Below are 15,019 nucleotides of genomic sequence, written 5' to 3'. Positions count from 1 at the left end.
TCTCTCTCACCTGAGGAGGGGTAGCTTTCCAGGGTGGGGAGGACACCTCATGGGATGCTGGGGAAGAACGTTTTGAAGCTTCACAATCTAAATTAAAGTAGCCAAATCCAGCTGAAGATCTCCAACACAACCTCCTGACTATTACACAATAAGGCAGCAGCATTCTTAGGGAATCAGAAGTAAACAAGTACTAGGGTTAGGAATGATGAGTAAGTACCCAAGCAAACATAGTTATAGCAAGTATTTCTTAATGTTAATTAATGTTTAATTAATTAAACTTAATGTTTAAGACACATTGTCTTAAGGCACTTCTCACAAGACCCATGTGAACCCAGACCAAAATCCCAGATAAACATTGAGTTTTTAAAAGCACAGCTGTACTTATCCATAACCTACTCTGCTGCTAAAGACATCTTTGTTTCAATCCCAGAGGGAGGTTCAAGCACTTCACCCTCCAGAATTCTACAGATCTGGCATTAAAACAGAAGTAGTACGTGGAAACCATTTTGTCGTTGTTTTCAAGCAAACTGGAATTCTGGTTTGTGATAACACATCAACATTTGCTTTCCAAACACAGCAACACTGTATATTTCAATTCATGGGCATGACTGCAAACAAAAGTCTCTTCCAGCATGTAGAGAATTTCTCAGTATTTCTGTGCCTCTGCTCTTTCAAGATGTATTTGAAATCAACACTGTTTGCATTTCAAACAAATAGAGAATAACATTACAGAAATTCTTTGACATTATCAGTTGATTTATATTCATTTTATTATAAAATAAATAAAAAACAAAGTCTTTTTACATAAATATATATTTAAAAAGTCTAGTACTGAGTCAATAGGGTCTGCCTAGAAGTTTTGGAGTAGCACCAACACAGAAGCCAGTTTTACAGAGAGGAAAAAGTACACCGAGAACCTTAAGGACATCTTCTCATCAAGGCTGAACAGAGGAATCTGGAGGACCAGATATTCTCAGGTAGACAGGACTGTGCCTGTTCACAAACTTCTTCAGCATCCGAAACCTTTTCAGCTGAGCTTTGCAGCCTTGGTGTGACACATATTTAAAGTATTTGCAATCTAAGGAAAGAGAAAAAACCAACACCGAGTTATACCATGATACAAGCAAATACAAAATGTTTTCATTGTTTAAATACTATGCAGACAGCTAAGAAACTTTTCAGTAATTAAAGGTATTAAAATCCAAGACATGCTCATTAGAGACAGAATTGCAGCATTAAATAATCTATCCTCACTTAGCCCAGTAAACATTCTACATGTATCTAAATGTCTGTTATCTTGCAAAATATTTTTTTCTCTTTCAATTTTGCTCTGCAAATTAGATCAGAAAGTAAAATTTTGTGAGTAAAAAACATATGGGAGTAAAGCAACATTGATATCATACATTAATTTATTATGCTGGATAAGGAAAATAGAGGCTCACATTGAAACAAGTACTGAAACTTCATTCAGGAAAATCTGAACTTGGAATGATTTTATTAGCCATCTAGAAATACAGGGAGATATCTGATACTACTGAAAGCAAAACAAAACATATCCAGAGTTTCCAGTATGAGAAATTGTTCTATGAAGTGCTGAAGAAAAAGGTATAGAAAAGCTGACAATGAACTTTGCCTATCAACCAGAAGGCCATACCACTGTATAAGCCATTTTCTCCAGACCATATTTCCATTCTAAATTTAGCAGCTGATTCTTGCCTTGATCCTTCCCTTGGTTTTGGAAGCATTTCAAATAATGCTACTAAAGAGGTAATGATCTTCACCTTCTTACCAAACTGCTGATTGTTTTCATTCAAGACTCTCCCTCCTCCTTCCTGCATTACAACATCCCCATGGTCCTTAATGACCAGCTGACCCCCAGTATTGCTGAGACGCTGCCTAGGCTGGCATCCAGCAAGCAAACTCCCTGCAGTCCTCACAATATTCCATCAGGAGGGTGTTGTGCATTTTTGGAGTTATGGTTTGAAGGTCAAACAAGACAAATAGTATTGTGGCAGCTCAACAAGGCCAGATAAAACTGAATTCTAAACCATGATAAAACTAGTTCCCCACTGTTAAAAATCAAACCAATTTAAATACCTTTCTTGTTCAGCTCCAAACACAGGAATCTTTTTTAGAAGAAAGAAACTGCATTTCATCCAGGCAGCAGATCAGCTGCAACCCATGTCATTAGGTCTAGAACTAGGCATTATTTTTGTTCTATGTAGTGAAAAAAAAAATTATACCCTTTCCAAGTAGGACTCCAGCCACCAGAGCTTTTTCATATGAAAGGCTTTTATTTTCCTGCCAATTCCTTTTTGCCAAGTAACGGCTAAAATGGAAGGCTGGCCACCAGTCTTTCCTGGAGCTCCACTCTTGCTTGATCCAGTCAAGATGCTTCCCAGAGCTGGAAAAAGGTTAAACAAGTTACAGAAAAGGTTAAATTGTGATAGCAAGATTATTAGCAGACAGTGAATGTTATAATCAGCTTGCTACAAATCTCATAAATTGCCCGCATAGACAAACTGACTTTATACCAAAACACTAATAACCAGCATTTTTATATAAAACTAATGTTTTTTTTTTTAATTCTAGGTAACACTTGTGAGGCTGGAAGTGAACTCCAGCAATCTTACTAAGCCTTGGCAATAGCACTGATTAAGACATGAAATGAAGCAAGCCTTTCACTTGTGTGCCAGTTTGTCAATAGTAACATAGAAGTTTCTCCAGGTTTGTCAACAAGTGAGTAGTATGAAGGGGTTGCTCTGTCCTTAGGAAAAGTTTGTGTTACTCCAGGCATACTTAAAGACTAACTTATCCCAAACAGTTATTACTGTTAGGCAACAACGCCCCTAAACCAAGCATTTCAGCAACACAAACTCCTTCCAGCCCCTCAAGGGAACCTACAGGAAACATGAAGAGGGAGTTTTTCCAAGTGCAGGTAGAGACAGGACAAGGAGGAATGGCTTTAAACTAGCAAGGGTCAGGTTTAGATTACATATTAGGAAGAAATTCTTCACTCTGATGGCGAGGTCCTGGGTCTGTTTTGCCCGACTTAGTATTTGGTGAGCGGTCTCTCCCTGTCCTTCTCTCAACCTGTGAACACTTTGTTATATTTTCTCTCCCCATCCAGTTGCTGAGGGAACAGATAGAGCAACGTTGGTGGGTACCTGGCATCCAGCCAAGGTGTCCCTGCCCACGGTAGTGGGGCTGGAACAAGATGATCTTTAAGGTCCCTTCCTACCCAAACTGTTCTAGGACTCTATAAAACTATCTGTGACAATCCCATACAGTGCCCAAGATGCCCAGTATATTTCAAGATACTCTGAAGTCGTGTATGAAAGGCAAAAATGAAGACAGAGCACAGAGGGTCACTGTGTAGACTGACAGAAGGTGGAGACTTGATACATTTGTTTCAACACCCTGTATCAGAGCTACTTACATTACAATTTGTTTCACCTGTCTTGCCAAACAGCTCCATGCTTTTGCATTTTCTTTCCAGCCAGCATAATCCAAGGCTGCAAAAATAACTTCTAGGCCCATTCGACGTTTTTTTCTCTTCTCTGCAAAAAGATGAGGCTGATTAATGAATTACACAGATCAGGATGAACTGCTTAGTAAGCTATGAGTGAAATACAGTTCTCCATTCTGGCCCACCCAAATGCTGCCACTTTAAACATAAGTTATGTTTATTGGCATAAATTTCTTTAAAAATAGAAGATTGTTCTCATTAGTTATGAAAAGTTGGCAAATGAGTCACACATGAACTGAAAAAGGGAGGTGCCAGGCAAAAGGTTTCATCGCCCCCAAAGAAGAATCATAGAATGGTTTGGCTTGGAGAAGACCTTAAAAATCATCAAGTTCCAACCCCCTGCCATAGGCAAGGACCTTCCACTAGACCAGGCTGCTCAGAGCCCCATCCATTCTGGCCTTGAACACTTCCAGGGATGGGGCATCCACAGCTTCTCTGGGCAACCTGAGCCAGTGCCTCCTCACTCTGACAATCAAGACCTTCTTCCCAAAATCTCTTCTAAACCTCCCCCTGTCAGTTTCAAGTCATTAACCCTCATCATTTCAGAAGAGAGAACAATCTTTACTGATGTACATTTCACCAATCTGTTGACCTGCTGGGACATGCCAAGCTACAAGAAGACAGACAGCTTGGAATACAATTGATCGGAATGAAAAAAATAGTCTTCAAATTGGAAGACTTTTCTACCAGCTTGAAGATAATGCTCCCTTAAAGAGAATGAACATTGTTACATTGTTCATGTAACAATGAACTAAAGAATAGAACTATTCCAGAAAAAAAAATAATAAATAAAACAGAGATCCTAAAAATGGAATGAAGACCTTGGAATTTGGAGTAGGGCACCTAAAAAAAAATTAAGTTATTTTTGAGATCCTGCCTGTGCCTTACAACGGTTTTCTTTGTTCAGCCTTTAAAATGAGAAAGGCATTTGTTTACACAAGTTTGTAAATGACTGCTCATACATCCAACTAAGAGGTTATGGTAATTGGAAAGTTGGGATTTGAGTTGTTTTTTTGGCATTATTTCTTATGAAACAAAACTACTTTCAAAAGCAGAAAGAAAGCTGTAGGATAATCCAGAATAGTTTTCTGAAATTAGCATAAATGAAATGAACAAAGGTAAAGACTTACTTGATTTCTGAAGCATGGTATTAAAATCTATCATTAGTTCATGAGAAGGAACAATATCATGCAAGATCTGAAAAATAAATGACAAAAAAGATAAGTTATTGTGAAAGCTCTTGAAGACTTCTACTTGGCCAAGAAAAGCACAGGCTTCAGAGCTTTGGGTGCTTTTAGTTCAGAAAAATAAGCAATCTGGTACTTTGGTGCCTTGATATAAAGAATGGATCTCTAGATTCATTTTGCGATCTGTGACACTGCTCTGTGACACCATGGATGAAATAGCCTGATGGCTGCTGACAAAAACTGCATGTGGCAAATACAACATTGTGAAGGAGCAGCCCAAATCCATATCCAATGTCCCCTTTTTTGAAGGAAATGTCATTTTCTCCCTAGGACAGTTTTAGCTCCCCTGTCCACTGCTCTGTGCATTGGATCAGTTTCTGGACTAATCAAACCACTTCTATGATTCATCTCTGTTTTATAAGACACTTATGTGTAAAACCATTGCTAAAATGCACTGAGGAGAATTTCATACAAATCTGCTAGAGTTCCAAAGACTAAACCAAACAAAGCAGCCTCACAAACCTGTTTTTAAACACTTCCACTAACAAAAGCACATTAGTGCCATCAAGTGGCAAAACATGGCTTGCAAGCAGTACACCAAGAGCAAGGAAAGCAGGAATTTAAAAGCTTAACCCAGCAAAGTCTTGTCTACCAACAACCCATAGACATTACCTTTTAGCTTTAATGCACATCTCATTGAAAACAAGCAAAGAAACTAATTGCTAGACAGGATCAATATGTGAAAGAGCAGGCATTTAATGATCTCTGCAATATTGTAAAGATCAAACTGTAAGAGAAATCAATGCATGCTGTGCACAAGACTGCTGATACAGACTTCTGTAACCATGTGAACATGTTCCCTGAGCTTGCTTGCTGACTTTTAAGTGATATGATGTACCAGTTAAAGGCAAAACAAGAACTGGAACTGAAGGACAGTAAAGGATTCTGCTCCCTCCCACTAACTTCCCTCTAACCTTCCACTTCCCATGAAAAATACAATAGGATAAATAATATTACAGAGCTCAAGCAAGCTGTCAGAACACCACATGACTGACAGACTGTATCTCCTAAGGGATACCTACCTTCAGTGCAGATATGAGGGTTTTTTTTGATTCACCCTGCCTCTTGAGGAACTGATAGAGGTAGACATGAGCATTGGGGTTAGCTGGGAACTTGGAGTTGTAGGCATATTCATTTAACACCTGGTGGGCCTCGTTGTGGTCTCCATAGAACTCCAACAACTGAAAGTTAAGTCTATCATTAGTTTGTCAGATACAGGCAACCAAACTCTTACAACTCATTTTGGACTGCCACAGAGCCATCCAATAGCACAGTCTATCTAAGAGTGAAGCATATTAGTTAATTAGATACCCTCCTGTCATAATTTTACTGGCTTATCTTGGCACAGAGAGACAAGAATTCACACACAGAAGCTACTCTGGGAGAAAATGCCTTAACACCTACTTAATTGTCATAGGATTACCATCACTTTCTCACTGGAAAGAGATGCTGAAGGCACCTGCCATATCTCTCTCTAAAGACAATCTGACAGCACCAAGGAAAATTCTTAAGATGTGCTTAGAGAAGTCCGAGCTTATCAGTGTTTAAAAAAAGTAAAAGATCTCTTTAAAATTATTAATTCTTAATTCAAAATCCTAAGCAGATATTTTAAAAACCTAAACCAAAACACAGAGGGGCTGCATATTTGGCGTCTTTAACATTTCATGTATCTAGAGAAAACACTGCCCTGCCAAAAATCAGAGAAACTGTTTTGAGGAATTTAAAGTAAAGCAGTGATGCTCCAATTTCTGCAGCCCCACAAAAACAAAATATGTAAGCTGTTTGTCTATTTCTTTTTCTTGACAGTGCACAGATAAAAGTTCTTTTTGTACTCTGCTCAAGCTCTGCAGCTCTACCAGGAATACACTGTGCTCTCTATCAAAGCCAGTGACCCACACATACAAATGTGTTGCTTTTGAAATGCTTTGTTTTCACTCAGACAGAGAAAATAATCTGCATTTAAAGAAAATTAAACAAGGAAACACAAAAGGAAGCCATCTGTAAAACATTCCCTTACATCCACATAGCATTTCACAAAGATGTCCCAGACTCCAGGTATTTTAATAATCTCCTTCAAGCTCACTGCTGCCTTCCGAAAGTAACCATGCATTTCCTGCTCAACAGCCAAGTCTGAAAATCCATCCTCACCTACCAAAGCACAAAGAAAAATCAAAAAGTTATAAATAACTCAGCCAAACACAGGGAACTTGAAGTGCTACACCTAAAGGATAATCACATTTTGCTAAGCAAGGACTCTAGTCAGAGAGCTTTTAAGAAAAGACTCCTCAGTATTGAAACAAGAAATTTTCACTGTTCCTCATTCAAATTTATAATCAATTTCAATTTATGGAGCACAATGAGTAGGACTCCAAGAGAAGATGTTACCAGCACAAGGGCCACAAACCAAATTCAACATCTGGTTTTCAGAGAAACAGATATCTAGTCTAAGTGATAAAACACGTGTAGCAACTTCTGTATCTTTAAAGAAACTGTAATTCAAACACAAGTGTTGAGGGCTTTGCTATCACTCAACATTCCAGAAGCAATCAAGTACCTGCACACCTATTAAGCCACTGCTTTAAGGGAATGCATTCCTTTGATAATTATTTTAGGTGATGCTGGCTGGATACAGGGAGAAATTTTCAGAACAGCATTTCAGGGCACTTCACAAAGTGCTATTTTGGCACCACCATGACTGCTGATACAGAACTCTGTACCAGCCACACCATCACACTCTGAAGTCTAGTAAAGGAAAAGGCGTCATTACAAACCACAGCATCTGAATGAGCAAACTGAAGCTACAGCTCAATCCAAGACACACTTACCATGCTCTAACAGGATGTTCTTCTGCTTAGACCAGCTGTAGTAGTCCAAGAGTCCCCTGTAAGCCTGAATCAGCTTCATTTCTTTATCCTGAATGGCTGTTTGCTCTCCAAACCTCCAGCTTTCTGCCAGGGACAGGTTCTGGTAGGCTTCATCTATTTGCCCATTACAGAGGAGATGAAAGATATGCTCCAAGCAGACCTGCAACCCAAACAGTCCAAACCACAGCGTTTCACACTCAACTGCAGAGATTCTCAGCAATGCAGCAAAGTTCTACACACATGTGCAGAGAAAGAAGAGACTTACTGACATGAATAAGAACTATTGCCAACACAAGGTAATGAAGAATTTAAGTTATTTGTGTTGCCTCAAAAACCTGCTTGTCTTTAACAAATGCTGTACCTACTTCAGAAGACCTAAAAATGACCTGAGGAAAGCCAGCTGGGCTGCATTTGCAGATTTTTCAAAGCACTGAAAGAGGGATGTCCCACCACCCTACCATGTTTGATGTCATAAGATAAAAGCCTAAACCTTCAGTTAGCTCCAGAAAACCCTCATATGGAACTTCTTTTGAAGACATTTAACAATGGAATGAAAGACAGAAGCACCATCCCAAGTGAGAAACAGCCAAGGAAACCAAAACAATATAGGTTTGAATGAGACACCACAGGAAAAAAAAAACATAATCCTGCCCCCACCTTCAGCTGTGTTTTATACAGTTTTATAATCAGATTAGCTACCCAAAAAAATGAGAGTGTAATGAGGCAAAATTTAAGTAAAAATGTTTAGTCAGGAGCACAGTGGTCAAATTAAGGACTGGAAATAAAACTTTGCAGGTAATTACCTGCATTTACATGTCATTGGGACACACATGAAAATGAATTTAACTGCTTCAAATTCAAAGCTTAATTAAAGGGTTTTTAAGCACTTCTAAGGACTCAGAACATGCATCTGTGATCAAACATACAGCCCAAATGAGATAAGGTTAGGTATGAAATGACCTTCAAACACCATGCAATTGGTAATTCAAATGTTGGCTTTGAGTTTTTTTGACTAATGTCAGTAGTACATTTCAAAAGAGATTTGGAAATTAATATTCAACTAAGTGTTCAGGTAAATGTGAAAATCATCAGGGCTGCTTTAAACACACTCACCTTCAAGTACCTTTTTACTCCTAAAGTTTTCATCTGTTCCATGAAATAGTTGAACTCTTTCATGCTGCTTTGGGAATGATAAAAAATTTCAGTTCCTATTCTCCAAATCACCTGTTTATGGGAAGAAAGAAAATCAAAACCAACCTTAGTACAAAAATGGCAACAGACACCACATATCCAGTCTAACTAAACTTATAGCTACTGAAGGACATGAAAATAATGTACATTTGAACTGCAAATAAAAAAATACTACAAAGCATTATCCACTGCTACAGTGACCTACCCACTCATCCAGTAGGACTTTTAGAGTCATTCAGTGGGTGGTTCAGAATTGCTCATTATAAATGCAGCACTCCAGAAGAGTTTATGAAAACTGCATGCCAGAGGGCTCCTCCTCCCTTCACCAAAAAAATGTTCTTCTTTGATATGACCCCACTAAGACACCAAGTCTACACAACTCTTTGACCTTAACAGCAAAGATTATTTCCAGCTTGATGTAGCTCCCCAACTGCATGCACTTGTTTCCAAGGTCTGCAAGCTAGCCATATTCAAGTACTCCATTTATTTAAAAACTCTGATCCCTTTCTTTCCATCTGCTTCCATCTCAACACCTGCAAGGAGTTTTGCAGCTACTGGAAGAGCTGGTAACAATCTGAATAAGCCACCAACTTGCAAACCAATTCTGACTGATGGCATGCCAGAACCAAACACATTAACTGCTTTTCCATTTTAGAAGACTACTTGGAATTTTCATAGATACAGTGCTGGTAGAGTGAACTTGTACCAAGCCAAGTTTTCTTCTGCTGTGTCAAGGATCTATTTTTTTTTTTTAAATCAAGCCTGTGATTAGCTAATTAAGAAATACGTTGGTCCCGAAGTATACAGATGCTGCTATGCAAGTATTTTTTCAACTGCAAAAGAACACAGATAAGGAAAATGGGTTTACCTCTGATGGACCAATGTGTTCTCTGGAATAGTCCTTCTCTAGTGACTCAACATAGCAGGTCAGGAACTCTGCAGCCCTTTTCCACTGCTTTTGGAGCAAGGCATCCTGAATGTAACTTAAGCATGCTTCCTTGCTCTTCCTGAAGTTTAACTTGTGTTCATTGGAAGATACTGGAAACAAACAAACAAACCAAATAAAACACCAAAAACCAAACAAACAAAAAAAATCAACAGAGCCCCCAGCTATCACAGCCCTTATTCAGATAGCCACATGCTCTCCATTTCAGTGTCTACATTCCTTGTATGGATACTACAAAGAGTCACCTTAAGCTCTGTGCTTTTGAAGATAAACACACTATTAGTCCACAGGGAAGTTAAGACTACGGGAAAAGCTGGAAATGTGATATGAAGTGGCATTTTCCATACATATCACACAGCTGTGATTGAAATTTCCATTCATTTGAAACAGTGAATAGCCATCAAATGTCACACTGCTGCCCTACTAGAATCAGGGAGCTATGTTGCTTTGATAATGTCACAGTAAAATTTGTAATATTTTGGGGACTACTCTCTTTACTTATCAATCATCACCAAAGTTTGTGATCCCACGGTGCTGCAGATTTGCATGCACACAAACAAAGAGACCATTCCAGTAACAAAGGCTAAGCAATTCCTACAAAGGTAAATGTAGAGAATTATTCTTATTTGAGTATAAGGCTGCAAAGAGACCACTTGGCCATCAATAGTATTTCAATTAATACTGAAACCAGCACAAAACTGAAACTTCATTCCCATGAAGTTTGTTTAAAGCTCATGGCTGTATGACCCTACAACAATGCTCATCTATAAAAAGCCACCTGCAAGGCACATGAAGAGCTCACAAAGACACCTCCTACCTGGAAGCTATAGCTCAAACAATGGCTAAGTCAGGTAGTCAGAGAACCACCAGGGTTGGAAGGGACCTCTGGAGATTATCCAGTCCAACCCTCTTCCAAGGCAGGGTCACCTGGAGCAGGTGACATAGGAATGTCCAAGTGGGATTTGAAAGTCCCAGAGAGGAAGACTCCACAAACTCCCTGGGCAGCCTGTTCCAGTGCTCTGCCATCCTCAGTGTAAAGATCTCCCTAATGCTGAGGTGCAACTTTTTGTGCTTTAGTTTATGGCCACTGTGCCATGTCCTGTTGCTGGGCACCACTGAAATGTCTGGCATCAGGCAAAGGTACCTGCCTTTGAGATATTTTTATGCCTTAATGAAACCCCCTCTCAGTCTTCTCCAGACCAAAGAGGCTCAGCTCCCTCAGTCTCTTCTCATAAGAGATGTTCCAGGCCCCGAATCACCCTTGGTGCCTTCTGCTGGACTCTCTCCTGGAGCTCCGTGTTTTTCCTGCCCCGAGGAGCGCAGAACTCGGCACAGCACTCCACACGTGCCTCACCACTGCCGAGTAGAGAGCCAGAATCACCTTCCTCGACCTGCTGGCAGTGCTCTTCCCAATGATACCAAGGGCCCTCCTGCCCGCAAGGGTACACCGCCGGCTCAGAACACAACTATGGTTATTTCGAGCCTCTTCCCCGGCGCTAGCGGACGATTTGGCGAGCAGAAGCTGAAACTCTGTGCCACCACTCCCACGGCTCCCCGAAGGAGCTCTCAAAGAGAACGCACAAACGCTCGGCCCTTACCCGGCTGCGGCCGCAGGAAGGGCAGGTGCAGAGGTGGCTGCAAGGCGGCCCGAGCCACAGGGCTCCTCTTTCTCTTCCCCACTGCCGCCGCCGCCGCCTCCCCATCCTCCTCCTCCAGGAAGCTGTCCATGGCGCCGCAGGCAGCCGGGCTCCGACCTCACCTTGCAGCTCGGGGGGCGGAAGACGCCGGCCGAAGCGAAGGCGGGGGCTCAGCCGGGCCCGGGCGGGCAGCGGCCGTGCCGCCGCCTCACGCCGGCCCCGCGGGCACTACGGGCGGGAGATCCCGGCAGGCGCCGCGGCCCGGGAAGCGCGGGGCGGGGGCGGCTCCTGCGCGTGCGCGCTGAGGGCCGCGCGGCGCGGCCGCCATGAGGGCAGGGGGTGCGCGGCGGCTCCGCGGCGTTTCGCTGTTGTTCTCTGCGTGCGGGAGTGGGGAAATGAGGGATGAGATGAGGTGGAGAACGGGGGGTGGCTGGGTGTGTGCAGCGGTGTGGCAGAGAGGTGTTTATTTCTACATTTACCACGATCAGAGCATGAGCAGAAGCGTGGCTTACGCATTGGTCACTCTAAAATTAAATTAACGAGCGCTTCCTGCCATCCCTTCCATTAGCTGTATTGCTACTTTCCCGTTCCTTTGTAAATCATAACGTTCTACAGAAGGAAAAGATTCCGGATGAAAATCCCATGCATTGTAGAGCAGTAATGTTGCCTGTGCTCCCGCAGAGTACCTGGATTTTGGGAATCCGTCTGCCTTAGCCGCAGCATCTGGTTTATACAAATTTGCGCTGGAAATTGTTTCTTTAAACCACTTTGGAACTGAGTTTGCCCTGGACTGTTTTGATGTGTGTAAAGTCCAGTTTACCGTGTAAGATCTCACAGAGTTGTTGGTTTGTTTTTGGTTGTTTTTTTTCTGAACTGCCCTGGCATGGAATGGTGAGTAAATAATAAACTCAGATTAAAGGTTCGTATGATACAGTGTCCTGGTTCAGCTGTGATCAATAACCAGGGTCGGGAATAGTGCAAGGCAGAACAGTTGTTTGCAGCATTCAAACACTTAAACCTCATATAGCATACCTTAATATGATATTTAATAAATCAATGTGGGGATAAGAGAAGTCTCCCTTCCCTTTTCCTTTATTTTTAATCCTGTGTTCTTCCTATAAAGTCCAGCATTTCAGTTCATAAGTAGTGTTATTAATGGATAATTAACTTACTTGGCTGATAACAATGAACTGTTACATAGCACCACATGTTTAGCAGTGCCATTTTCTTTGACTGTCCTTTATAATTTGTACCTTGTGTGAGTGCCTCATTGACCACTGGTGTTCCCCAAATTTGATGTCACTTCCTACAACACTCCTGATCTTCTGTTAGCTCAGTATTCTCATTTTAGAATCCAACTTATCTCCTTTTTTTTGGTAAAAGTTCTCACGTTTGCTTGCAAGGACGTTTACCTTTAGCTTTTTATTTTCCTGTGTCAGACATAAGTGAGTGTTTCCTGACCCTTAGGTAAACTTAGCCAACTGATCTTGTTAATAGGTATAAGCTAGTTTAGTAGGTATTTTAGTGCAGAAGATACACAAGAACTGCTTTGTAAGAATAGATGAATGTTAGATACCTCATGTACAGTGGGACTATACTCATAGCTGAATACATGTTTCCAAGATTGGGTTGAAGACTGGAAGGAAATCTTGCCTGAAATATCTTAATTGAACTAAGTGAAATATTTTTCTTTTCTTTCACACATTGAGGAAAGCTGGGTATGTTAATAAGTGTCTACATTATTACCCTGAAATATTTGAAATTGTAGGGAATACTTGACAGTTGCAGTGGTAAACTTGTGTATGTGTATCAACTGCAAGCTACTCATTATTGCACAATAAAGGCAATGACTTATACAAGAAGTATGTCATCTTGTTTTTGTTCACATCTCCCTTTCTTGCCCTTGTCTTTACAACCACAGACACCATTACCTTTTATCTTGGTCTTTAATAAAGATAAGCTTGATAATTTGTACTGATGGAAAATAATAAAACAGCTCTTTCTTCACAAGAAACTGGACCTAATAGTGTGGGCTCTACACAACAGGAAATATTAATGTTGGGGAAAGAATGCTTATCTTTCGTTCATGCAGGTATCATAAAATGTGGCTTCCATATTGTAAAGTGTGACAAGCTTATAGATTTTCTGAACTGGGTTTTCTTAGAGCTTTTAATCAGCCAATATCAGTGATGGCAAATAGGTATCACCTCATTTTCTAAAATGTGAAACACAAAAATGTCAACAAAATTGCAGGAGAGCTACAGCCACTATACTGCACTAGGCCTGGAGAACACACATGAGTTGCATTCCTGTAGCATGTGGGTCCTGAAGATGCACAGGACTGCAAGAAATGGCAGGGTGTCCATGGGATCCTGGGCAAAGAGATACCAACACCTATTTCTACCTTGACACTTTTTCATAGTGTGATTAAAATATTAAACTGCTCTAGGTGGGGGCTGAAAATGAAACACGTATTTTTCAGAGATTACACAGTAGTAACTAAGCCTGGATCTAAGGCCTTGTACAGTGAGACTGTGGAAATTAAAGTATGGAGTGAAAATCAATAGGCATGAGGATGCAAGAGGAACACAAGCAATTAGCAACAGTGATTGCTAACTCTTGAGACGTAGCATTTAAAAGGGCTCTTAAAAGGCTCTTGGAAAAAAATCAGCTGCTTTGACATGCACAAAAAAAAAGAAAAAAGAAGAATTATTCACCTTGACTATCAGTTCTGTGACTGTCTATTCATTTTGGGAGCAGCTTCAGAATTTGCTGTGGAAAGTAGAAAAAAAAAATATTAAAAATTTGGTCATTTGATTCACCAGCAAGAGGATTCTCTTATGTCACCTATCTTTTCTTAGCTGCATCTTTTGTTCTTTTTGTCTACTCAGGCTACTGTGCTGAACAAATAACATGGGCCTGAAAAAAAGAAGTTTTGTTCATCTGCATTGTGACTTCTGCTGTCATTTTGCAATTTGAGATCTCTAAGGCAATATTAAGGTGATGGATGTGAAGAAAAGGCAATGTGCAGGCACACTTGTGAGTAGCACATCTTTCAGTTTGCGAATACTCAACAGTTAAAATGTACCAGCAAGTGGGAGCTGTGGCTACGGAAGGACAAGGACAGGCCTGTCGGGGAGTGCTGCGCTTTCGGCTGCTCGCAGTGAAACCCAGCACTTTCCCCAGTGGGATCACGGGTGAATGAACTCCTCCGCCCGCTGCACCGCAGGTGTAACCTCAAACTCTCGGAGGTCACCGGGGAAGTGGCGGCTGCTCCTCTCCAGCACAGATTAAGAACTACTCGGCGGGGCAGGAGGGAGAGCAGCCAAGTGCATGTTTGGATCTGTCGTGTCCTTACAGGGCGGCACCTACGCCCTTTCTGTAGGATCTCGTTACTCCAGCGATCCTCAGCTAGAGAAACCCGCACAAATAAGGGGCAGGATCTTCCTTCTTTTGTGGCCTGCGAAGCGGGAAAGTAGCCGGACTCCTGCTCGGAGCAGCGGCCAGTGGTGCTACCTCCGAGGGATCGGGATGGGGATGCCGCCGGCAGGGAGGGAGGGTCCGTGCGCTGCCCTCCTCCCGCGGCGGCGGCGGCGGCGGGGCCG

The 15,019-nt window shown here is 41.4% G+C and overlaps 1 protein-coding gene across 1 annotated transcript; it reads right to left on the bottom strand.

The window, feature by feature from the left end:
- Nucleotides 1–743: 743 nt before the first annotated feature.
- TAF1A (TATA-box binding protein associated factor, RNA polymerase I subunit A) lies at nt 744–11,646 on the bottom strand. The gene is made up of 10 exons (XM_015623472.3): nt 11,376–11,646; nt 9,700–9,869; nt 8,754–8,864; nt 7,602–7,800; nt 6,794–6,924; nt 5,799–5,957; nt 4,660–4,726; nt 3,440–3,560; nt 2,244–2,404; nt 744–1,078 (listed from the first exon to the last, which is right to left on the bottom strand). The coding sequence occupies exons 1-10, from the start codon at nt 11,503–11,505 to the stop codon at nt 936–938; spliced, it is 1,392 nt and encodes a 463-aa protein (XP_015478958.1). The 5' UTR covers nt 11,506–11,646; the 3' UTR covers nt 744–935.
- Nucleotides 11,647–15,019: the final 3,373 nt, after the last annotated feature.

This window comes from Parus major, chromosome 3 (genome assembly GCF_001522545.3).
Source record: "Parus major isolate Abel chromosome 3, Parus_major1.1, whole genome shotgun sequence".
Taxonomy (NCBI): domain Eukaryota; kingdom Metazoa; phylum Chordata; class Aves; order Passeriformes; family Paridae; genus Parus; species Parus major.
Note: the sequence above shows the minus strand (reverse complement) of the source record. Positions and strands in the feature narration are given on the sequence as shown.

Excerpts from the sequence above, each read along its gene's own strand:
- TAF1A (XM_015623472.3), bottom strand. The coding sequence starts at position 11,505 with ATGGACAGCTTCCTGGAGGAGGAGGATGGGGAGGCGGCGGCGGCGGCA. Across the intron at positions 5,958-6,793 it reads TTGTGAAATGCTATGTGGAT|TTGTTGGAGTTCTATGGAGA; the intron begins GTAAGGGAATGT and ends CTTAACTTTCAG. Across the intron at positions 1,079-2,243 it reads TGGAGTCCTACTTGGAAAGG|ATTGCAAATACTTTAAATAT; the intron begins GTATAATTTTTT and ends CTCTTTCCTTAG.